Genomic DNA, 24,991 nt, shown 5'->3' with positions numbered 1-24,991 from the left:
CCGTGACCTAGCTGATTATACTACTGACCTAGCTTATAATACTACACCCACGAGCTTATGAAGATGGTTCTTTTTCCCCTCTTGTCTTTGGGAGATTCTTTGCATTCTCAGACCTGTGCTATAGCAGCTGATTCTAGAAGCACCTTTAACTTAAACACACACACACGCACGCACGCACAGGGGCGCCTGGGTGGCTCAGTCAACTAAAGCATCCAACTTTGGCTCAGGTCACGATCTCACAGTTGGTAAGTTTGAGCCCCACGTTGGGTTCTCTGCTGTCACCATGGAGCCCACTTCAGATCCTCTGTCCCCGTCTCTTTCTGCTCCTCCCCTGCTCATGCTCTCTCAAAAATAAAATAAACATTTAAAAAATATACAAACACACACACAATTAATGAAATGTGTGCATATGGACGTATGTGTGTGTCTCTGTGGAAGAAAAGGCATCACATCACCCTGAGTCTCTAGCAGTCCACACCCTGGCAGACACAAAGTGCAAAGAGAGAATGACCTTTGGTTTGAGAATTCCTGAATGTCAACGACACTTTCATTCCAAAGGGCTGAGAAGTGTTTACAATTTATTGGTTTTTTTTAATTTTTTTTTTAACATTTATTTATTTTTGAGACACAGAGACAGAGCAAGAGCGGAGGAGGGGCAGAGAGAGAGGGAGACACGGAATCTGAAGCAGGCTGCAGGCTCTGAGCTGTCAGCACAGAGCCCGACGCGGGGCTCGAACTCACAAACTGTGAGATCATGACCTGAGCTGAAGTCGGTTACTTAATCGACGGAGCCGCCCAGGCGCCCCTGTTTACAATTTCAAGAGGCGTGGCAGGGAGCATTTATAGGCAACTCTTTAATGAGGCTCATTTGGGGACAGAAAGATGAGGCCGGCCAGCTGCTTTTCACGTGGCTTTTTGCAGTTGAGTCCTTCAAAGAATGAATAGTGAAATCAAGTCACTTTTCTCCTGGAAGTTTCCCTTCTGATTTTTCCTGGTTGTAAGGCTACATACAAATGTAGGAGCATATGGACGATTATAAAAGAGAAGTGATATCCTGTGAGGGAGGAAACCGGACAATAAATCCAAAAACAAACTGTGGAAATTAAACATCCGAACCTGGGGGAGGGTGGGAGGCCACGCATTCTTTCTAGGGCGCCATTCCCAGCAATGCAAGTGTCCTCAAAGGCGGCAATGGAAAAAAACCAGACACTCGGCTGCAGGACGAAGGAGGGGTCTTGGCATCACAGCTTTTAACGTCTTTGGAATTGGGCTGGGCGTCAGGTGCCTTTCCCGGAATAGGCCAGAGAAGATAAGTCCAATTTGGTTTTCAAGGCTTCCGTCAGCTCGGTGGTCAGCAGTTGGTGGAGGGACACGCCATCGTGGGCGTACACCCAGCTCTCCCCGGTCCAGTCGTAGCGCTTCGGCCCACTGCAAGACACAACAGATCCTCAGAGGGTCTGCGCGGAGAGATGCTGACCCCCACACGCGGCCACCCAGACACCGGCCGCACTGACGCTCCAGCTAGTACATTTCACAAGGCAGACGCCTGTCTTGTCTCGGGGTCTTTCTTTTTAAGACCAAGTACACAGTGAACCCTCCGGAACGATTCACGAGTCCTGAAAACGTCTGAACCCTCTCCATGAGTCTGCAGATGACATTCTGAGCTTTTGCTTTTCCCAACTCACGTATGATATGTGCTATGTCAGAGGCGGTGGGTTTTTTTTTTTTCTTTAAAGTTTACTTTATTCTTTTTGAGAGAGAGAGAGAGAGACAGATAGACAGACAGACAGAGTGTGTGAGGGGGAGGGGCAAAGAGTGAGAGGGAGACACAGAATCCGAAACAGGCTCCAGGCTCTGAACAGCACAGAGCCCGATGCGGGGCTTGAACCCACGAACTATGAGATCATGACCTGAGCTGAAGTTGGACACTTAACTGACTGAGCCTCCTAGGCACTCCAGAGTGGTTTTTATTTTATTTATTTATTTTAAAAAAATTTTTTAATGTTTATTTATTTTTGAGACAGAGAGAGACAGAGCATGAATGGGGGAGGGGCAGAGAGACATGGAGACACAGAATCTGAAACAGGCTCCAGGCTCTGAGCCGTCAGCACAGAGCCTGACGTGGGGCTTTAACTCACGAACCACGAGATCATGACCTGAGCTGAAGTCGGACGTTTAACCGACTGAGCCACCCAGGCGCCCCCAGAGTGTTTTTTAAAATTATGGCCATTTGTGTACCACTGGCATGATTTGTCCCTTACCAATATTCTTCTTCTTACTATTATTTTAGTACCTTCATAACATGTGCAACCACGACCTCTATCTACCAAAACCCTTCATCCCCGCAAAAGGGAACTGTGTATCCATTGAGCAGTTACTCCCTCACAATCCTCTCCCCAGCCCCTGGCAAACATCTAAACTATTTAAAAAAATATATTTTTTTCCTTAATTCAATTTTTTTTAACGTTTATTTACTTTTGAGACAGAGAGAGAGAGAGAGAGAGAGAGCATGAACAGGGGAGGGTCAGAGAAAGAGGGAGACACAGAATCTGAAACAGGCTCCAGGCTCTGAGCTGTCAGCACAGAGCCCGACGCGGGGCTCGAACCCACGGACAGCGAGATCATGACCTGAGCCGAAGTTGGACGCTTAACCGACTGAGCCACCCAGGCGCCCCTTCCTTAATTCAATTTTAAGCCAACGAAATGGAGAGTTCCTCCACCTCAAGCTCACCCAGGGAACAAGAGTATCCATCCATCCATTCATGCTGGGATGCTGCATCTGTGTGGGCCTGGGCGAGCTTGGGTTTTGACGTGTGGTGTCATTCCAGAGGTGCAGAACTGTGCCCATCAGTCCTGCCTCCTCTCGGCCTAGTGCAGGGGGTGGGGGGGGGGTGGGCAAGGCAGCAGACAGTGCTGGTCCACCGTGATGCCCCAATGGGGGTGAAGCAGAGAACCCCGTGGGCCCACGAGAAGGGGCGCTGGGTTCACCTGCACACTCAGGCAGAGGTCTCCCTAAGTCAAGACTGGGAGGAGTTTGCCAGGGAAGAGGGACGCTTAGAAGGGGAGCATCTTTGGGGGCTATAAAAACATGAAAGGTCTCTGTATTATCAACCAAATGCTGGGGTTTGAACCCTTGCCTAATAATGGAGATGAGAGGGGTAAGCCAAAAGGACAGAGGGCTTGGTTCAATATGCACAACCTGCTACATACAAAGTATCTGGGCCACATACCAAGAGCTGACAGTCTGGACCAAATCCACGGAACACACGCTTGGCCCCGGTGTCTGATTTGCTGCCGGAGTGCCAGGTAGACCGTGAGAACCCCCCAGACCCCTCCACTGCCCCCCAGGGCTTGGAGTCAAGACACTGGCATCCCGGTGCCCACCCAGGCCTCTGCTGTATCCCGTCCTACAACTTCCCCGAGTGGGCAGGGTGGCCGGGGAAGGCCAATGTTTCTACACCCCCCAAAAAGCTGTCATCTGAAAAAAGCCCCCAAAATATCAGAAATGCAGCCCCATGAAAGATTATTTTGGGCGTGAAAAGTCCAGTGGAAAATAACCCTTTTTTTCCTTGGGGAACACAGCACCTGTGATAGTATGTGGCTCCTTGGCAGATTTTCTTTCCAGATTCCCATCAAGAATGACAGTCTAAACAAGCCTGGGCTAGGAGCCCATCACTGGCAGGTGTGTCCAAACACGAGGCGGGCTTTTTCAGCCTCCAGATACAACACGGAGGGAACTGAGCCATCACCGGGGGATCCGGTGGCCTGCCCGGTATTTATACAGCCACCGGTCCCCAAAGGTGATGGCTGCGTTTGAATTGGTCCACCCAGTTTCTCGTCCAGTTCCTCCGGGGGTGAAGGTAAGCATGGACAGTTATCACCACTCTGGTGGGGGTTGGGACAACTGTTTGAGGCCAAAGAGAACAGTGTGATTGGCCCACACAGGGTAAAACATCCAACTTCAAATAAACTGGCTGGGTCTAAAAAACCAATGCAATCTGTAAGGGGCCTTGCTAGAAATGAGTGATTTCTGGGATTGTTTTTGTTAAATTATAACCTACTTCCTCGATGAGGTTGGGGTGAAGGAGGCACAACGCTTTACTTATTTTGAACCAATAATTACACACCCTTGCATGATAAACAGTATAATATTAACTGCCTAAAAATTATGTGAACGTTGGGGCAGGAGAACAGTTATAATTTTTTTTTTAAATGCAAATACTACTGGGCTTTCAAAGAACTCCATCCTGGTTATATTTGGACCTTTCCCAATTCACAGTGTGTGTTCTCTTTGGAAGTGCTAACGAATGGTCCAGGAAGGCTGGTCTGAGAGCTTTTTGTGAGTGTCTCTCTATAACTCTCTAACAACCACCCAGACGGATCCAGATGAATCCAGACGGATGAGGGACCCTCTCTCCGTGCACGTTCTCAGGCCTTGAGATGCAGCATGGGTGGGGGGCCTACAACACAATCTTTTATTCCACTGGACTGAAAAAGGTCAGTGGGAGAGGCAGGAGGGATTCAATGCCCTGGAGTCGAAGCTTAAGAGGCTCTCCCACCTCCACAGGCCAAGCCGCCTAATTCCGTGGAGGGAATTCAACCGACCTCTAGCGGAGATGCTCAAAACAAGCTAGAGGTCAAACTTTAACCTGCTCTGAAGACGAAGGGTAACTCCTTCCAATACTGCAGTATCACAAGTTGGCTTTTCAAAAGGCCGGGCAATGATTTAATAGAGAAAGACAGTCCGGGCCAGGTTCTGAAAAGTTCTAAACTGTTTGCTTCCGATCTCACGGACATCTCAATATCCGCCAGCATCTCAGGATCTCAACATCCGCCAGATGATTGGCAGACAGAAGGTACAGAAGCAGAGTTGACCATCCTACAAGGATGGGAGGAGCACGAAGCATCGGGAGAGGTGTGCTTACAAGTGCCCGCCCACAAAGTGGCACCCCCTTTAAAGGGTCCGCGACGCCACATCGCACTCGAGCTGAACACCGCCAGGCTTTGACTTCGGGACCTACCTGGATGGTGAAGACAGCCAGATCTGCTTGTTTGGGGTCTGCTTGTTGATCACGTAGGTTCCTAGATCTCCACCCAGTTTAACTGTTAAAACACCACTCTAGTGGATCAGGAGGAAAATAAAAGACAAAGTTAGCTCTTGGGCACAATTGCTTCAGACCTGGATACGGTCCATTTATACAAGCACACAATATATATACACCCTGAAGAGACGTCTTTCGTGTATAGAATCGGCAGGTCATGTGGAAAGCACACTGCTCTCCGGGCAAGACTGTGATTAATCACAATAATCCTTGGACCTCATCCTGCTTTCTCTTACTCCCTGCGAGGCCAGCAAGGCAAGAATTATCATTATTCCCCTTTCGAGGTGAGGACACAGCCGCAGCTTGTCTGAGGTCTTACGGCTGGCAAATGGGAGGCCCCGAATCCCGCCTGCTACCTTGGTTCCCTTAACTACCAGCCAGAACACACAAGAGGGCTTTAAAAAATGCAGACACCGGGGCGCCTGGCTGGCTCAGTGGGTGGAGCATCTGACTCTTGATCTCAGGGTTGAGAGTTCAAGACCCACGTTGAGCATGGAGCCTACTTAAAAAAAAAAGGCAGACACCAACTCCACCAGAGAGCCATGTCAGCCCAAACATCGGACAGGACAAGTTCATTACCAAAACAAGGAAAAAATGCAAGAAAGAAAGAAGTAAACTACCTGCTTTGCTTGTCTTACAAGAGCAATCTTAGGGGTGCCAGGGTGGCTCCCTCGGTTAATCATCGGACTTTGGCTCAGGTCATGATCTCGTGGTTCGTGAGTTCGAGCCCCACGTTGGGCTCTCTGCTGTCAACACAGAGCCTGCTTCAAAAACTCTGTCCCCCCCCCCCCCCCCGCCTCTTTCCTGCTCTCTCTCTCTCTCAAAAATAAATAAACATTAGTTCGAGCCCCGCATCAGGCTCTGGGCTGATGGCTCGGAGCCTGGAGCCTGTTTCCGATTCTGTGTCTCCCTCTCTCTCTGCCCCTCCCCCGTTCATGCTCTGTCTCTCTCTGTCCCAAAAATAAATTAAAAAATAATAATAATAAATAAATAAATAAACGTTAAAAAAAAAAAGAGCGATAACGTTTGCTCTGCTAGTAGAAGGCTGACACTCCAGGCTAGTTTTATTCTCAGACCCTTCCCACACATCTCACAGGCTGCTCTCAAGGGCTTTATTTTCCCCTACAAGAGGCCTGAATTCTTTAAAAGAGGAGTTGGTCCATCTTCGCTCAATAAGTGCTCATTTAAATTTGAAAACACTCTTTCAACAAAGGGGCCCTTTACTTCCAAGGTCTGAGGTCTCTTTAGAATGTGCAGGATCTTATAGCAGCAGCTACACAGCTCAGTTCCCTTTACTGGAGCTGCTGTGCAGGAGGGAGGCTCTCTCAATGCTCCCCGCCCGAGGCATAACCCGTGCAAACACGCGGCCACCCTTCTCTGGGCTTCTAGAGCCTCTGTCCAATCAAGAGGTCCCGAATGCTTCTGAGAACACTTTGTGTTTGGTTCTCAAACACAAAGAGCTATTAAAAAGGTAGACCACAGTAATAATAATAATAATAATTAATAATAATAATTTAACTGATGGGCAAGGGATGAGGAGGACTCTATTGGGCTATATATATATATTTTATGTTTTTTTTTTTTTAATGTTTATTTTTGAGAGACAGAGTGCGAGCAGGGAAGGGGCAGAGAGAGAGGGAGACACAGAATCCAAAACCAGCTCCAGGCTCCGAGCTGTCAGCACAGAGCCCGGTGTGGGGCTCGAACCCACGAGCTGTGAGTTCATGACCTGAGCCGCAGTCAGATGCTTAACCGACTGAGCCACCCAGGCTGTTTTCAATAACATTTTTTCTGATTAAAAAAGAAACAAAAATCGCACAGACATCAGGAATACAGAGAGTGTAAATAAAATGAAAACATCAATAAAAGTAGTAACCACTAATGTCTAGTACCCCACTCTGTGCCAGGCTTGGTGTTTGGCATTTTGTGTAAAAGTGTTTCCACCGTGATCGTGACCATCAGAGATGGGAATCGTTATTCCAGTTTTACAGGTGAGGGACACAGGGACCGGGGAATAAGGAATATGTAGGAACTGAGAGAGCTGATCTTAAGTCCAGGTCTGTGTGGGTCCAAAACAGGTTGTTCCTTACATAACACGAAGTGGTCTCTCAATCCCATGAACCACGGATATAAGCTGTTCACTCTCAGGCATGTCTGCCAGTTTTTAAATGCATTCTGAAAAGGGCTGGGAGCAAAGGGTACATAAGTTTGTTTTTAAGGTTTATTTTTTATTTTTTAAATCATCTGTACACTCAGTGTGGGGCTTGAACTCGTGACCCCAAGATCAAGAATCACATGCTCCACTCACTGAGCCAGCCAGGTGCCCCATAAGTACATCTTGTAAAATTTTTTTTCTTGAAACCCACCTTTACTATTTTGGTAGAACTACCACCTTTCATTTACTTACATGTGTCTTAAAACGGTACAATTCGGGGGCTCCTGGGTGGCTCGGTTAGTTAAGTGTCTGACTCTTGATTTTGGCACAGGTCATGATTTCACGGTTCATGGGTTTGAGCCCCACGTCAGGCTCTGCACTGACCGAGTGGAACCTGCTTGCGATTTTCTCTCTCTAACCCTCCCCCTGCTCTCTTTCTCTCAAAATAAATAAATCAATAAACATTAAAAAAAAACTGTACAATTTAGTTTTTAGTATTTCACAAAGTGTTTTCATAACATGTGCAAGCAAACATCATTAATTCTAGACTATTTCCATCACCCCAAAGAGAAACCCTGCAGCCAAAAGCAGTCATTCCCCATTCCTTCTCCCCCCGTACATACTTTCATGGCTTATTCTTTCATGAGATACCGGGCTCAGGGGTTCAAGATGTTCACTGTTTCCAGTGTGACCTATCTGGTCCTTCAATGCCCCATCGTGCCTCCTTGTCCCCCACGATGAAGGAGGGGTAGGTGCAGAGGAGAGAACAGAGGGTGGGGTCTGAGTCTCATCAGCCCTGCCCCCTTTCTCAGGACAACATCGGTGCTGCCTCCTTCAGAGACTCCCTGCACTGATGACTCCGTGCACCGATGGAGGGGTGTGGGTGCTCCCTGTGCACAGCCCTGATCACTGTCGTGCCTTAGAACAGGAGACCAGTCAGGGGTGGCAGATCCTATTTGCTCAAAGCCAAAATCATCTCTTTCCAACTCAGAACCTTTTTTTTTTTTCATGTTTATTTGAGAGAGAGAGCGAGCACGTGCGTGAGCAGGGGGGTGGGCAGAGAGAGAGGGAGACAGAGCCTAAGCAGGCTCTGTGCTGACCTCAGAGGGCCGATGCGAGGCTTGAACTCATGAACCGTGAGATCATGACCTGAGCCGAAGTTGGACGCTTAACCGACTGAGCCACCCAGGCGCCCCTTCCAACTCAAAATCTTCTGCAACGATTCCAGGGAACTGGCTGCTCCTTCACAAAGAGCACATTCATAAAGCAACTGTGAGATTTCTTCCAGATGCACAGGCTGCAAGTTGTCTCCCACCACCTCCCCGCCCCCTGCGGGCCCCAGCAGCTTCTCTGCAGCACCCCTTCCCCCCCACCCCCAAGACCAGCAGCCCCAGCTGAGGCACTTCTGGCGTGGTTACCCTGACACCCCGCAGCTGGGGCCAGAGCCTGTGCGTGGGTGCCCCCACAGCCCTTCTGTGCCTTCCTCCCTGCATCTGAGCCACCCGCTTGTTAGCCGGGCACAGACCCCCTCTCCTCCACCACTTCAAGCACCTTGAGTGCAGATTTGTCTTTTCTTTTTTTTTTTTATGTTTATTTCTTTTTGAGAGAGAGAGAGAGAAAGACAAAAAAAAAAAGCCCGAGTGGGGGAGGGGCAAAGAGAGGGAGACAGGAATCCGAAGCAGGCTCCAGGCCCTGAGCTGTCAGCACAGAGCCTGACGCGGGGTTCAAACCCACGAACAGTGAGATCATGACCTGAGCTAAAAGTCCGGTGCTTAACGGACTGAGCCACCCAGGCGCCCCGATTTGTCTCTTCACCCAAGCGCCTTCAGTGTGCAGCACATCCGTTCTCTGTGCAAAATACCGGATGGACGCAAACCTACATCGGCGGAGGCGGGAACGGAGCGGAGGGTGACCAGGCACAGTGATAACGTGCGTGACGTTAAGGGCCAGGTTACACAAGGCAGAAGGTCTCAGCACTTAGTCCCCACCCTCCTCCTGTTCTTTGTGTATCAGTACTTTTCCCCTGTGGAGCCAGCGGCTGTTTCCAGAGGAAACTGGCAAGAGGAGGGAAGGAGCGGAAGGAAACTAAGCTGCCTTACTGGGTCACCAGGAGTTTTAATGCTTTCAGAACCGGCCCCAAGGAGACCAGATGAAGCGGGCTTTTTGTTCATTAGCATTATTCCTTAAGGGGCAATCGGAGACTGCTTTGGGAGTGTGGGCGGACTTAAACGCAGAGGAGGGCAGGGGAAGTGGGGAGAGAGTTGAAACAGTCAGTCGCTGCTGACCCGGGCACCACACAATCAGAAGAGCCCTTGGCCGCAGCGGGTGGCGGCTTATTCCTGCCAGTCAGTATCAGCCCTCCACATATGGTGGCAAAAGGAGCAATTTCCACTGTCGCTCGCTCACTTTGTAGCAACAGACACACAGGGGATGGCAGGCAGAGTCAGGCGATTTCATGTGTACGTGGCTTCCCATACTCCAAATACAGATACCAACTTCCTCTTAAAGAGTAAGAATAATGAGCGTGTAGCATTTTAAAAAATCAGTCCCTAATAGAAATCGGAGAGGTGGAGGGATGTCACTGACTCTACAGCTGAAGAACCTGCCACTCCCAGGAGTTAAGCTCATTCGCTTAAGGCCGCTCGCTCGCCAGGGGCATCTGGGTGGCTCCGTGGGTTAAGCATCCAACTCTTGATTTCAGCTTAGGTCATGATCACACGGTTAGTGGGTTCGAGCCCTGCGTTGGGCTCTGCACTGACAGCATGGAGCCTGCTTAGGATTCTCTCTCTCTCAAAATAAATAAATAAACAGTCAAAAAAAATTTTTTTAAAGGACTCTTGGAAAGAAAATACAAATCCAGGATGAGAAGCTAGATGCTTTGTCTCCATATCCAATAAAATGCTGCCTCTGAGCAAGGGTCCGTGACCTGGGACCCAGAGGTGGTGTTCAGGTGTCTGCGAAAGCCCCTGCTGCAAAGCTGAAATTGTACTCATAGGTGTTCGGGGAAGATTTTCTCCGGAGAAGGCCCAGAAAAGGTTAAGAAATGTCTGGCTGCGATATGCCAACAGCTTAGTGAGTAAAGAACATGACTGCAAACCAATTCTCATCAAAATGTCAGGGGCCAGGGCTCCACCAGGCACAAAAGGAAGGTGGCTTGGAATCAACCCCTCAGAGAGCAGGGTGCTCTCTGGTCAGATTTCGCCGGTCACGAGCAGCAGACGCCACGGAGGCCTAGGGACGGGCGGTACTTTCCGCTCTGGTGGTGTCCCCTCTAATGGCAGTGCCGGTGGGGGTGAGGCCTAGACCCAGACACTGACCCCCAACATTACCCACCCCACGGACAGGAAGACGCAACAGTCAGGAGCTGCTCACGTCTCCTACTGCACAGGGAGCAAACAGAACGAACGTATTCTTGTGCCTGTCTGGATTACCACTTTGATCTGTCCACTCGGCCAGTAGCAAGTTGGGAAAATACCGATGATGCTGACCGGCATCAGTGGAAGTGTGTTTTGTTAAAGTAAGTGGGCGCCGTTCCATGTACGTACTGAATCGACACTTGTTAAATCCCTGTCATGTACTTGGCCGTGTTGCGGGTGCTGGGGACACCCAGAATGGACGGTGTCCTGGCTGCTGAGGCGCTTGGTCTAGCCATGGGAGCTGATGTGTAAATAGACAGAACACGGGGCGATCGGTGCTCCATGGAGTCCTTCTCAGCGTCCTGGGCAAGAAGGTAAGGGCAGTATCTGCCTGGAGCATCTAGGAGGACTTCCCAGGGGAGGTGATGCCCAACCGGACCCTGGGGACAGGGAAAGATGGCACCCCAACAAAGCTCAAGTAATAGTGTTACAGGTGTTCTATTGCCTACAATGTAGTTTCAATAGATTTATATGTGGAATATATAAGTTAGGTAGCGCCTGGGAGACTAATCAGGAATTCACACCCCAGGGTAGATAGCATTTCAAAGTTCTTCTTCTTTTTTTTTTTTTTTTAAGTGTCTTTTCTTTTCATCTTTAATGTTTGTTTATTTTTGACAGAGATAGAGAGGGAATGAGGAGGGGCAGAGAGAGGTAGAAAGAGGATCTGAAGCGGGCTCTGTGCTCACGGCAGACAGCCTTATGGCGGGCTCGAACTCATGAACCGTGAGATCGTGACCTGAGCCGAAGTCGGACACTTAACCGACTGAGACACCCAGGCACCCCAGCATTTCAAAGTTCTTTATCAGAAGTCCCAATAACAGAGGCAGCTACTATATAAGCCTTTAGTTTCTACATCTATACTAGAGAATTTCCTAATTAGCAAATGATTTGTTAGAAGTAATTTTCCCCTGGTGAGGAGAGTGATACTGAAGGTTTTTCTGGCCAGAAAAACACAGGTGCCTCCCTTACTGGAATGGTTTACAGAAAGCCCAGCAGCTGGGTCACTCTTTAGAGAGAGACTCCGCAGGGAAGATTCAGGAAGGTCCTGTGGCCCACCACTGACCAGGAACATTGGCGGCCTGATTCAGGGAGGTAAACAGAATCCCGCTCCAAGAATACTGCCCCACGTGCTTCTAATGAAAACACTCGTGCAAAATACCCGAGTCACTAAGTAATCTCACTAATCTTATAAGAATGAGTGGTGGGACTGTTTCTGTGCCATTTAAAAAAAATTTGTATTTCTTTTGAGAGGGGCGGGGAGGGGCAGAGAGAATCCCAAGCAGGCTCCTCCCTGTCAGTGTAGAGCCCGACGCAGGGCTCAGACTCACAAACCATGAGATCACGACCTGAGCCAAAGTTGGACGCTTATCCAATGTCAATGAATGTTTGTATGTAAGGCCGAGGTCAGCCCGAGACTCGGTTTCCCTCTAAGTCCAGCCAGCCCCTGATGGGGAGGCCAGGGGAGAGGAGAGCTGTTAACGCCCCAGCTCCATCAGCCCACAGGCAGTCAAGCTGGGGAGGCCAGTCTGTAATGGTTCCTGGGCAACTTGCCTTCTGAGGCTGTCCACACAGGCATTTCTAGAGCCCTACCCGGAAGATGCTGCGTTTTGAGCTGACCGCAATCGCCTGGAAGGCATCCAATCCTGTCTCGCCCCGTTGCCTCTGTTTTGACCGCGAAGTCCCTCCCTATCCTTACAACCAGGCTTGAAATCTTCCAGACTCTGCTACCTACTCCATCCGGTGGAGTCCCTTTTCTGTTTCCACGGCAATATCCAACACCATTTCTATCACTTACGCCTGACAGCCGGTTGTCCTAAATAATTCCATGGTTTAATCCAAAATGCACACTTCATGACACTTCCAACTATTAATTAACTGCTGTCAAGAGGATTAACCTCCGTGGGGGATTTTCTCCTGGCCAAGAGGGAGCTGGTCCCTAAGGCCTCAACAGAATTGTAAATCCAAAGGTGGCCCCTTACTCAAGTCTGCCACCCGGTGGTCAGTCGGTGCACAGCAGCACTGCCTTGGCTTCCGGGATCTGGGGCTCACGCCAGCTGCATATTAGGATTATCTGGGGACTGATTACAGAACTTTATTGTTGTTGGTTTGTTTAGAAAGAGAGAGAGCACTGGCGAGCAGGGGAGAGGGGAAGAGGGAGAGAGAGAATCTTAAGCAGGCTCCATGATCAGCATAGAGCCTGACATAGGGCTCAATCCCACCACCCTGGGACCATGACCTGAGTTGCAATCAAGAGTCAGATGCTCAAGAGACTAAGCCACCCAGGTGCCCTGATTATAAAAATGTTAAAAAGCTCCAGTGCCTTGCTTGGGACATACTCCCAGATAAAAATCTCTAGGGGTGGGACCCAGGGTGCACATTAGAATCCCAGGTGAGCTTTTCAAGAATTTGCTTCCTGAGAGTACACCCTGACCTATGAATCAGAATCTCCAGGAGTGGGACCCAGGTCTGCGTGCTCTGAACACATCCTGCTTAAGCAGAAGTCTAGCTCAGGCTTCCCCAGGCCTGCATCAGAGGCCTCTTGCTAGACAAACATACGCCTGGGTTCTTCTCCCATTTACCTTTATAGGTATTGAGTAGAGCTTGAGAACCACTGTTTGCAAGAAGAAATAGGACTTAAGGAGAAACAGAGGCTGTGACTTGCCCAAGGTCACAAGCCTGGTGGAGCAAGGCTCCAACACCGTCTCCAATCTTTCGGTCCGACACATAACCGCACGCTGCTGGATGCTTGGCTCCCCTAGAGGGGAATTCTTTATTTTAGTGAGCTAGAATTCTTAGGGAAGAAGCAGAATAATGAAAATAAGCAAAGGGGCACCTGCATGGCTCAGTCAGTTAGGCATCCGACTTCAGCTCAGGTCATGATCTGGCGGTTCACGGGTTCAAGCCCCACGTCGGGCTCTGTGCTGACAGCTCAGAGCCTGGAGCCTGCTTCTGATTCTGTGCCTCCCTCTCTCTCTCCCCCTCCCCTGCTCATGCTCTGCCTCTCTCTCTCTCTCAAAAATAAACATTGAAAAAAAGTTATTAAAAAAAAAAAGAAAGAAAAGAAAAAGAAAATGAGCTAAGAGGTACCCCAAATGAGACATCATAGTCTTTCAGTGTGTAAGGTTTGTCTGCGAGGTCTTCAAAAAACTCTGCCAAGGAGTCCAGTGTCCTCTCTGCCAGTCTTTCGTAGGTGGTCTCATCCAGAGAGCTGCAGGGGAAACACAAAACACATGCTTCCTAAACAGCTCCATTTTATTAATGTCAACCTGGCTGATGGATTCATTGATTGACTGATTCATTGTAATGGCTGATTGATTGATTGATCCATTCATTGTAAGCTTTACCTCCAGCATGGGGCTTGAACTCACGAGATTCAAGAGTCACATGCTCCACTGACTGTGCAAGTCAGACGCCCCGACATATTTATTTTTTCCTTAAATTAAAAAATACACGGAAAATAGTTAACATGTACAGTGTAAAAAGTTAATCAACATGAAAAAGTTTATAAGGAAGAAAACTTTTTTTCCCAAATAAGCAGCCCCATCCATGGTCAACTACGAGTAACAGTCTCTTCTGTATCTGTCCAGAATTTTATATTCTCTTTTTTTTTAAAAGACCTTAGGGAGGGTCTACTATTAACATTTACTTATTTTTTTTATTTATTTTTTATTTTTTATTTTTTTTTATTTTTGGGACAGAGAGAGACAGAGCATGAACGGGGGAGGCGCAGAGAGAGAGGGAGACACAGAATCGGAAACAGGCTCCAGGCTCCGAGCCATCAGCCCAGAGCCTGACGCGGGGCTCGAACTCACGGACCGCGAGATCGTGACCTGGCTGAAGTCGGACGCTTAACCGACTGTGCCACCCAGGCGCCCCAACATTTACTTATTTTTGAAAGAGAGAGAGAGAGACAGAGCATGAACAGGGGAAGAGCAGAGACAGAGGGAGACACAGAATCCGAAGCAGTCTCCAGGCTCTGAGCCGTCAGCACAGAGCCTGATGCGAGACTCGAACTCCTGAACCGCAAGATCATGACTTGAGCTGAAGTTGGATGCTTAACCGACTGAACCACCCAGGCACCCCTTTATATTCTTTTTAATACAGAAATGAAGCACTGTGCAGTTTTTATTTAATATATTCTGGAAATTGTTCCATATTAGCCCATACAGATTTTCATGGTATTTTATGTTATTTATTGAACCTGACTCCTTCAGCCGGACATTGTGCTTATTTCCATTGCTTTTGTTATTAAGATTTATACTGGGCAAACCACAAAGTGGGAGAAAATTATTTGCACTACATGTATCTGACAAAGGGCTTATTTCCACAATATAGAAAGAACTACAAGTCGATAAGAAAAAGAAAACCCAATAGAAAAAAAGGGTAAAAAAACTTTGAACAGGAATCATTTTTAGAAAGATATCCAAATGGCCAGTGCACATATGACAAGGTATATAACTTTATCGATCTTCAGGAAAATATACATTAAAAAAAAATCACAATGAGGGGTGCCTGGGTGGCTCAGTTGGTTGGGCGACTGGCTTCGGCTCAAGTCATGATCTCGCAGATTGTGAGTTCGAGTCCGCGTCGGGCTCTGTGCTGACAGCTCGGAGCCTGGAGCCTGCTTCAGATTCTGTGACTCCCCCTCTCTCTGCCCCTCCCCTGCTCACGCTCTGTGTCTCTCTGTCTCTTAATAATCAATAAACATTAAAAAGAAAAATCACAACGAGATGCCACCAGAATGATGGTTAAAATAGAAGAGACCGGAAATATCAAGAGTTGATGAGGAAGCGAACCAGCCCCTCTCCATTGGGTGTGTGTATGTGTGTGTTTGTGTGTGTGCGCTCGTGTGAAAGGAGGGTCCATGCGGACACCAGTGGCGGGGGGCAGACTGGAGCAGTGCTGGGGAGCTTTGCACCAGAAGCCACTGCGTCCTCCTACCCATTGGGCTGTATTTCCCAGCGTCCCCTGCAAATAGCTGTGGCCATGTGCCCATGTCCTTCCCACTAAAATGTGAGTGGGTGACAAGCCATTTCCAGGGCTTCCATGCCCTTGTCCCTTTCTGTGGGATGGGCGGGGTGACCGGCCTCCACCATGCAGGGGACAGTAAGGTACTGACAAGTCACAGGAAGGTGGAATAGCCTGGCTGACCCAATCACTGCACAGAGGCATGCCCACCCTGGGATGTCTGCACACAGGGACACAGACCACTGGCTTGAGCTGTTACAGGTTTGGGTCTCTTTGTTACTGAGGCTTGGCCTACCCTAATTGCTAAGTCACCCAAGAGAATGATAACAAAACTCTGGAGACAACCTAAATGTCCAGCAACAGGGGATGGGTTAAGTGAACCATGGTCAGTGTATCCAGAAAGCTTCATATTATTTCCTTAAAAATAATGTGGTAGGTAGGTGGTGACGTAGAAAGATGCTTATGAGTGCTGCCGCTAAGGGAGATAACAGGCTTTGTATGGGATGGGCTTCTTTTTTTTTTTTTGGTAAAAAAATGGTAAGAGAAAAGGAAAAAATTAAAAAAAAGATAATATGTGCACGTAGGCCTATGTCGTGTATTGAGAGAGAGGGAGGGCACGGGGGAAGAGGTCTCTGATGTGCAAGGTGCTTTATCTTACCCAGGGTCGCCCAAAGTTCCCGCTGTCCTCATGTTCATCAGACAGACACTCTGGTTTTTGACCTTCACAGTCTGACCGAGGCGGTGGCCACACAAACTCTAAAAGCCAAAGTTAAGAAGAACATTACCATTTTTCAGTGTATTACAGTCCGTGAATGCATGGTTTCACCACTCCTACATTCGAGAATAACCACATTCAAGTTTTCCAGGAGTAGTTCTCTCTTTCTTCTCTTTTCTTTTCTTTTTTTTTTTTTTAATTTATTTGAGTAACCCAACGTGGGCCTCAAACTCCTGACCCCGAGATCAAGAGTTGCCCACTCTCCCAATGGAGCCAACCATGGGGCTCCTCCAGGAGTGTTTCTTAGGAAATGTTTTCACGTTCTTTACATACATACATTACCTGGAGTTCTCTCAGGCTCTCTCTAAGCCTGTGCTGCTCAAAATAATAATTCTGAGCCACAGGCAGCTATTTACATTTAAATTTATTGGAATAAAATTTAAGAAGTCAGTTTCTCAGTTGAACTGGCCACGTGTCAAGCGTCCTGAGGTCTCGTGTGGCTAGTGGCACACAGAACACAGTCACCACCACAGGAAGCTCTACTGGGCAGCATTGCTCTAGGCGACTAGCACAGGCCAGGCACGGAGGCATCAGCAAAGCTCCCGGAGTCTGACGAACACAAGCAACAATGAACAGTAAGAGGCAGATGTCTGCTGATGTCCAGAAGAGAGGATCGGACCTCAGACTGGCAGGTCTCATTAACACGATCTGCAGGAGACCATGGGACCTGTTGATTGATCCCAGTCCATAACGTCTGAGTGTCCAGGCTCCTATCTCTGAAGCAGCCAACGCTACTGATCAGCTGGAGAGCCAGATGACATAACCAGAGGAGAGTGACAGACACCAGAGGGGACCCCGGCTGAGGGACCTGCCCCAGTGTGGGAGGGGATGGAGCCTATAAAGGGAGAGAAAAGTGATACATCTGCAGTGGAGATGATGGAGAAGGGGCCACAGGGCCTTGTGACGGCACTCAGCTGGACCTCATCCTGAGAAGACATCCAAGGGCTTGAGGGGCTTCGTGGCAAGACTCACATTCTCCAAAGGTCACTCTGGAGCACAGCTCAAGGCTGTTATTCTCATGAGCCATCAATGTCCTTGGCAAACTCGGAAAGGAAAAGACAGAGGGCATGGGGCTGAGAAGTGAGCAGACAAGGGGGAAACAGAAATGCAGAGCACAGAGGGCATGATTTGATTTGATTTTTTATTACTTTTTAATGTTACTTTTGAGAGAGAGAGTATGTGTGCATGCAAACAGGGGAGGGGCAGAGAGAGAGGAAGACAGAAGATCTGAAGCAGGCTCTGTACTTACAGCAGAGAGCCCTATGCGGGGCTCGAATGCATGGACTGTGAGATCATGACTCGAAGTGAAGTCGGACGCTTAACTAACTGAGCCACCCAGGCGCTCCCAGACGGCATGGTTTTAACTAATTTTTTTTAATGTTTATTTTTGAGAGAGAGAGAGAGACAGAGTGCAAGCAGGGAAGGGGCACAGAGAGAGGGAGACAAAGAGTCTGAAGGAGGCTCCAGGCTCTGATCTGTCAGCACAGAGCCTGATGCGGGGCTCGAACCCACATACTGCAAGATCGTGACCCAAGCTGAAGTTGGATGCTTAACTGAGCCACCCAGGCGCCCCAAAGTGGGCATGATTTTAAAAGGTTGGCTCTGAAGAAGTGAGAGAACCGGCGTGATAGCCACACATTCTAGAGTGTTCACCGTCCCCTTGGTGTTGATAGAAATGGACGTGGTTAGTCCTCATTACAATCCTGTGAGGCAAGTACTATTATTATAGTGGTGATTCGCGACAGTTATGCTCTATAAAGTCACCAAGAATGCTAGATTAGTGAGCTGCTCCTAAGGGAAATACAGGCTTAGGGTACTGCTGGCCTCAGGTCACATTTGACCAACCGATCAATACATAACCTTGTTTTACATGTGCTTCTGTTTCAAGGCATCTTGTTTAAGGGGCACCTGCGTGGCTCAGTTGGTTGAGCATCTGACTTCGCTCACGTCGTGATCTCACGGTTCGTGGGTTCGAGCCCCGCATCGGGCTCTGTGCTGACAGCTCAGAGCTTGGAGCCTGCTTCCGATTCTGTGTCTCCTCTCTCTGCCCCTCCCCCGCTTGCACTGTCTTCTCTGTCTCTCTCTCTCTCTCTCTCAAAAATAATAAACCCTAAAAAAAATTTTAAAGACATCCTGTTTAATATATATTTTTGATTCATGAACACTGTGCTCGGGGCCAACGGCACCGTAACTCAGGCCGTGAATGGGGCCGATCCGGGGCGCTTGTCTTCTCCGCGAGGCAGGTAACAGCCTTCTTGAGCTTAGACGGCACTTCAGCACTAGGCTGGGGGCCATTTTAAACGGTGAAATCAGCAACAAAATCACAACAATGCAAACAACGCGCCACTGAGCAGCCGGTGAATAAGACACTTGTTTACAGTGTGGGGGCTGAGAGACAAAGCAGGGAGTCACCCTGTTTGACCCGGGGTGGGAACATGCAAGCGGGGGGCGCCTCCAGTGTTTTGCTGCTCTGCGTGTGCCCAAGCGTGACCGCAGAATCACCCTGGGTATCGATTTGGGGGTTACAGATATATTTTATTGAGTGGGTGAATTCACAAGTACAGGACCCATGAAAAATGAAGATGAGACTGTATTTGTATTTCACAGATGAGGAAACTGAGCAAAGTCACACGGAGACACAGAGACAAGGCGCAGGAGCTGGGATTTGAACCCAAAGCTGTCTGGCCCTAGGGTCCGGGCCACAAAGGAAAGAATCGTACGCCTGGGAACCGTACAGAGTTTCAGGCATGTAAGGGAAGTTTGAGACTAGGGGCTCAGAATTTCCCTCCTCTCCAGGGTCCTCTCAAGTCCTGTCATGTCTCTCTGATACCTTCACACAGCCTTCTTTTCTCTTTTCATTCCTGGCTCTGCTTTTTGTATCTCTGATGGCTGTCCTTGGTGGGAGGTTCGGGCTAATGCAAGTTACTCAACAGCCAGGAGTGGAAGTCTACACTCGGCTGTGTGTAATCATCAAAGGGACTGTTGCCAGAAACATCTTGCTGGTCTCTTACCCGGTCTCCCCAACCCAACATTCCCTGGGTACCTGCTTAACCATTCAGACCCTCTGTTTCCTCCTCAGGAGGAAGGGATCAGGGAAGAAGCCCCGCTCTGCTAGAGGGAGGCAGATGGAATCTGCAGCGCTGAGGGCTGTGTTTGGGGTGCTCCCCCCTGCAGCCTCCCGGCAGCTGCCCTCCCTGCTTCCAAGCCACCTGGAGCCCTTGGACTATTGCCCTGTGATGGGTCTGCTAAGCCTGAGTCTCCAGGGTTCAGTCGGTCCCTGAGCTCAGCACGGGAGGCATCTGAGGAGATTCGGGATGGTTGCTAGGCCTACAGTCTCCGGCTCCAGCCCTGGAACCGCACGACCCAATGGAGGACCAGCCCCGGTGAGGCCCGGCCTGGGGGGCTAGCAGGGAGGACAGCCCTCACGCCGGGGCCCCCCCCGCGGCAGAGCACAACACTGGAAGAGTGACTCAGTTCTCATCCACCGCCGGGGAGCGTGGACTGGTGTAACCACTGTGGCATCAAGTGAGTTGAACATTTGCTGGCTCCTCACGTAGCCAATGCCATTCTCGGGAATTCATCCAGAAAGGGCCTCTGTCCGTGGCCAGGAACGCCCACAACAGCACAATCCGTGCCAGCAGCGCCACGGCGGGATCACCCGGATGTCACCAGAAGGAGACTGGACAGAGTGTGATGTACTCACCCAATGGGCTACTACCCGGCAGAGAAAACGAATAAATGACAACTGTGCGCATCAGTATCGATGAGGCTCAGAAACAACCCTGAATGCAAGGAAGAAGTCACAGTGGAATAAACGCAGCAAAATGTTTTTTAGGGAGACATATGTAGGGGGTGAAACTCTAAGAAAAGGAGGGGATGCCTGACAGAATTCAGGAGAGCAGATTCCCTTCAGGGAGGACTGGGGGGAGCGGGGAGAGCTTTCAAGGAACAAGCAATATTCTAATCTCTCTCTCGTTTTTTTAAAAATGTTTTTCGTTAATTTATTTTTGAGAGAGAGAGAGAGAGAGAGAGAGAGAGGGAGAGAGTGTGCACAAGCGGGGGAGGGGCAGGGAGAGAGGGAGACACAGAATCTGAAACAGGCTTCAGGCTCTGAGCCATCAGCACAGAGCCCGACGCGGGGCTCGAACTCATGAACCGTGAGATCATGACCTGAGCCGAAGTCGGACGCTTAACCGACTGAGCCACCCAGGCGCCCCAGCAATATTCACTCTCTTCATCTGGTGGTGAAAACATGGGAGTTTGTTATTAACCTTTAAACAAGATAGATATTTTATATACACTGTTGTATGTATAAACGCACATACATTGTCTGTGGAAGACAATAAAAATGAATTTAAAGTGAATTAGGGATGCAGCCCCTGGGTGGCTCAGTAAGTTAAGCATCCAGCGTCAGTTCAGGTCATGATTTTATGGGTTTGTGAGTTCGAGCCCCACATGGGGCTCCATGCTGACGGTGCGGAGACTGCTTGGGATTCTCTCTTTACCTCTCTCTCTGCCCCTCCCCCACTCGCACTTTCTTTCTCTCAAAATAAATCAAATAAACCTAAATAAAGCGGGGCGCCTGGGTGACTCGGTCTGTTAAATATCCAACTCATGATTTCAGCTCAGGTCATGACCTCATCATTCGTGAGATCAAGCCTCTTGTCGGGCTCTACGCTGAGAGTGCAGAGCCTGCTTGGGATTCTCTGTCTCCCTCTCTCTGCCCCTTGCCATGTGCTCTTTCTTTCTCTCAAAATAAATAAATAAAAAGAAAAAAGAAAAAAAAAAAACAAAACAAAGTTAATTAGGGCATAACCTGCTTGCCAGGCCTAAGGTCAAAAGATCATGGGATCATAGGTGAGGATCTTGTCCCTCTACAAAAATTAATGTCTATAAGCCTTCCAAGGTGTGCAGCAAGGGCTGCAGCAGGGGCTTATGAAGTTAGGTCAGAGGTGATGACATCATCTCCTCCTTGGAGGGGCCTCCTGTGTGACAAAGAAAAGGCTGGAGGACCAGCTCCGTCCCACTCTCATTCTCAGTAGGATCAGGGGCTGCATGATGGAACCAGAGGCAGCCCTGGGCCACGGAGCCACACACTTAGGTGGAAGGCATTTCTGGGGATCCTGGCTTCTGACGAGCAGCCAGAGCTAAGAACCGACAATCAGAAGCTTAACACGCTCTACTCCAGAGCTGTGTGTGTGCAGAAGCCGCGAGCCACACACGCGTGGCCGTGGGGCGCCTGGAACGTGGCTGGTGGGACCAAGGACCTGGAGTGTAAACCTTACACGATCGTCATTTAAAAATGATACTTGAGTCAAGTTTCTGGAAAACTGAAAACATGTTTGGAACAGCTCGAGCGTGTGACTTTGTTTTTCAATAGTGAACTCTGCGAAATAGAAATGAAACGTTTCCACAAGCAATTCAGCTTAAGATCTGAGCTGGCAGGTGCTGAAGTGTGCAAGCTGAATTTGTCAGAATGAGTACTAAAAAAGAATGTTAAGTGATTCAATGACTTTTCAGTATTGATTAAATGTTGAAATGATATTGTGAAAAGCTAGATTACATGAATGTGTTGTTGACATTTTTTTTAAAAAAAGTAAGCTCTATGCCCAACATGGGGCTTGAACTCATGACCCTGAGATCAAGAGTCACACGCTCCACTGACGGAGCCAGTCAGGTGCCACTTTGTGTTGTTGAAATTAATCTCACCTGCTTGTTTTTACTTTTTCCATGTGGCTTCTAGAAAATTTAGGGTTACACATGTGGCTCCCCTTCCATGTCTTTTGGACAGTGCTGGAGAAGTAGGAATGGCAGTAGAGAAAATAAGGATGGGAAGAGGCCCCCAGAAGGAAGCCAGGTGCTGATGGATTCTGGAGTGCATGGGGACTTTCAGGGCCAACCTGGGGACAGTTAACGCCTTGACAAAATTAAACATGGCGGTCCCAGTTGCCACCGTCATTGAGCCAACTCTTCAAGTACTAGGAATGGATGAGGGAGCCGCGTGATAGACAAGTTCAGCAAACCTGATTAAGTGACTGTGGCAGAGGAGGCCTAATGGGTGACCCAGGGAGCTAACTACCTCCCAACCTCCCAGTTACCCCCAATCCCAGTGTGTGTCCAGTGCCTGCCTCCTGGGTGCTGGCTGTGAGTTGGGCACGCTGCTGAGTCAGCAGCCCTTCAGCCACTAAATGCCACCCAAAAGACCATGCCGTATGTTGTCACTGTCCTAAATGAAAAACTGCTGGCAACCCTTGGCCGACACCAGCAGGGGTCCAAGTACAAGCTAGGGCAGCTCCCCGTGGGAGCGGCATAGAAGGAGAGGGGTAACAAGTGTCTGTGTTCTGCGCTGGGGCATCGTGGGACCAGCATGGCCATAACCGCCTATTTTTCCTGAGAGTCCTGGGAACCCAGTATCAAGGTCCCAACTCTGAATATTGGCAACCAATCCTAACTTGTCTTCAAACACGGCCAAATAGTAGGGCGGTGGGAAGTTTAAGTCTGAAGTCCAAATTCCAAGGGCAACTGAGTGGCTCAGCGGGTTAAGTACTGGACTCTTGATGTCGGCTCAGGTCATGATTTCACGGTTGGTGAGTTCAAGCCCTATCTCTGGCTCTGCTCTGACAGCTCTGGACCTGCTTCTGATGGTCTCTCTCCCTCTCTTGCTGCCCCTTCCCTGCTCACGCTCGACCTCTCTCAAAATAAATAAAATTTTAAAAATAAAGTCCAGAGCTCCACAGGCAATCTGAGTTGGATTTCACCTGCCTCCATCCGCGTGGACAACCCACCTGGCATTACCAGCCACTCAGAGTGGATGTCCGTCTGCTTTCCTTCCCCAGGCAGGCAGGTTCTCCTGCGGGAATACCCTCCCCTCCCTCCCTGGCCATCTTCAAGACCCTGATTAAACACCGTGTCCATCCTGCCCTGCAGTCTTCCTCAACCCCACAGCCATTCTTTCAGCTTCCTCCTTTCAAGTCTGGGGAGTTACTGGGTCAGACGCTCCTTTGCATTCTCCAGGGGAATTAACTTTCAGGGCTGAAGACTTTATATACGTTAATCCAAAGTAATCCTTACACCAGTTAGGCCAAATGGGCTTTACCCTTTAAATCTCTTCACAGAAAAGGAAGCCAATCCTCAGAGAGGTTCCAGATCCGCAGAGGTCACACAGCTCCGGTGAATCGAACCAGAATTTGGAACGCAGGCCCAGTCATTTTCCAAAAGCTTTGCTGCTCTAGCTACTGTACTCCGCAGCCTTGACATTTCCACCTCGCTTGAGGAAGCATTTCTTTCGGAAAAGCCCGTGCTTGAAAACATCACTCTAATTGTGTGTGTGTATACATATTATTATATTGGTACTATTATACTGTACGGTCTTATTATTTTTTAAAATTTATTTGAGAGAGAAAGGGAGGAGCAGTTGAGGGGCAGAGAGAGAGGGAGATAGCGAGAATCCCAAGCAGGCTCTGCGATGTTAAGAAAGGAGCCGGATGTGGGGCGGGAACTCACAAACCAAAAGATCATGACCGTATCAAGAGTGGGCCACCGACTGAGCCACCCAGGCACCCCTGTACTATTTTATTTTATTTATATATATTTATGTGCCATACTGATATTGTATGTCACACACATATATAGGTACATTACAGCATCCAGTACAGTATCTAGTATCGCTTAAATTGTTCTCGAAAAGCAAAGTGGCGAGCTTGGAGACAACCACGGCCTCCGAAAACGGATCTGCGGCCCCCTGCGTTGCGTTCCCCCGCAGTTGCATGGCAGGATACTGCCCCTTCCACCCGAAAGCAGAAGCCGGTGCAAATGCGACCCCGGGAAACAGAAGGCTGAGCGGGCGGCACCGCCCTGGGCAGCGGGAGCCGCGCGCTCCGCCGCCGTCCGGCCCCCCCCGACCCCCGCCGAGCGCGTCCCCGGCCCGCGGTTCCTCCGGAGCGGACGGGGCGCGCGTGCCCGGCGCGCGTGCCCGCAGCGTCCTCAGCGTGCGCGGCCTCCCCGCTCCGGAGTGCGGCCCTGAAGGCTGCGCGGCGCGGGTACTCACAGCGTGGCTGGGTACGTGGGCTGCGGCCGTCCGGACTCTCAGACCCCGGCGGCCGTAGAGCGGGGCGTCCCTCTTCGGCGCCGGGGCCCCCGCGCGGGCCCGGGCTGAGCCCCCGGGCGCCGAGCGGGCCAGGAGGCAGGCGGCGGCGCGGCGCCCGAGCGTCCACATGCTGCTCCCGCAGTCCGCGGCCGCTCCGCCCTCCCGCTCGGGGGACGCCGCGGCGACACCTGGTGGCCACCGGTGGAAGGCATCGCGGCTCGGCCGGGCGCTCAGGTCCCCTCTTCTGTTGGCTGTGGGAAATGGCCCAAGGTTAGACCTCAGGAAGAACTTCCCAGCGCGGTACTACCTCTGTTTCACGCAAATGGAGAGCGCGCTTCTTGCAGAGCACACAGCTTACCCCTTAGGCAACACAGTGAATGCGTAACCAAGGTCCCTGGTGTCGGAGACCTAGTGACCTGCTGCTGATTTCTAGCCAGGAAGGATTTGAGAGCTGCAGTCTTGCCACGAACTGGATGGGGTGCAGGTCTT

General features: G+C 49.7%; 1 protein-coding gene across 1 annotated transcript; it reads right to left on the bottom strand.

Annotated features, from left to right (window-relative positions):
• Positions 1-839: 839 nt before the first annotated feature.
• FXN (frataxin) lies at positions 840-24,636 on the bottom strand. Its single transcript, XM_049633531.1, has 5 exons — positions 24,464-24,636; positions 16,300-16,397; positions 13,761-13,881; positions 5,022-5,119; positions 840-1,428 (listed from the first exon to the last, which is right to left on the bottom strand). The coding sequence occupies exons 1-5, from the start codon at positions 24,629-24,631 to the stop codon at positions 1,278-1,280; spliced, it is 636 nt and encodes a 211-aa protein (XP_049489488.1). The 5' UTR covers positions 24,632-24,636; the 3' UTR covers positions 840-1,277.
• Between the last annotated feature and the right edge of the window lie 355 nt (positions 24,637-24,991).

The sequence above is a fragment of the Panthera uncia genome, chromosome D4 (genome assembly GCF_023721935.1).
Source record: "Panthera uncia isolate 11264 chromosome D4, Puncia_PCG_1.0, whole genome shotgun sequence".
In the NCBI taxonomy this organism is placed as follows: Eukaryota; Metazoa; Chordata; class Mammalia; order Carnivora; family Felidae; genus Panthera; species Panthera uncia.
The sequence above is the reverse complement of the archived record's forward strand: the minus strand, read 5'-3'. Positions and strand labels throughout refer to the sequence as shown.

Coding starts and splice junctions, on each gene's coding strand:
- FXN (XM_049633531.1), bottom strand. CDS start 24,631: ATGTGGACGCTCGGGCGCCGCGCCGCCGCCTGCCTCCTGGCCCGCTCG. Junction 13,882..16,299: donor GGAACTTTGGGCGACCCTGG/GTAAGATAAAGC, acceptor TTTCCCCTGCAG/CTCTCTGGATGAGACCACCT. Junction 5,120..13,760: donor ACTATGATGTCTCATTTGGG/GTACCTCTTAGC, acceptor CTGATCCACTAG/AGTGGTGTTTTAACAGTTAA.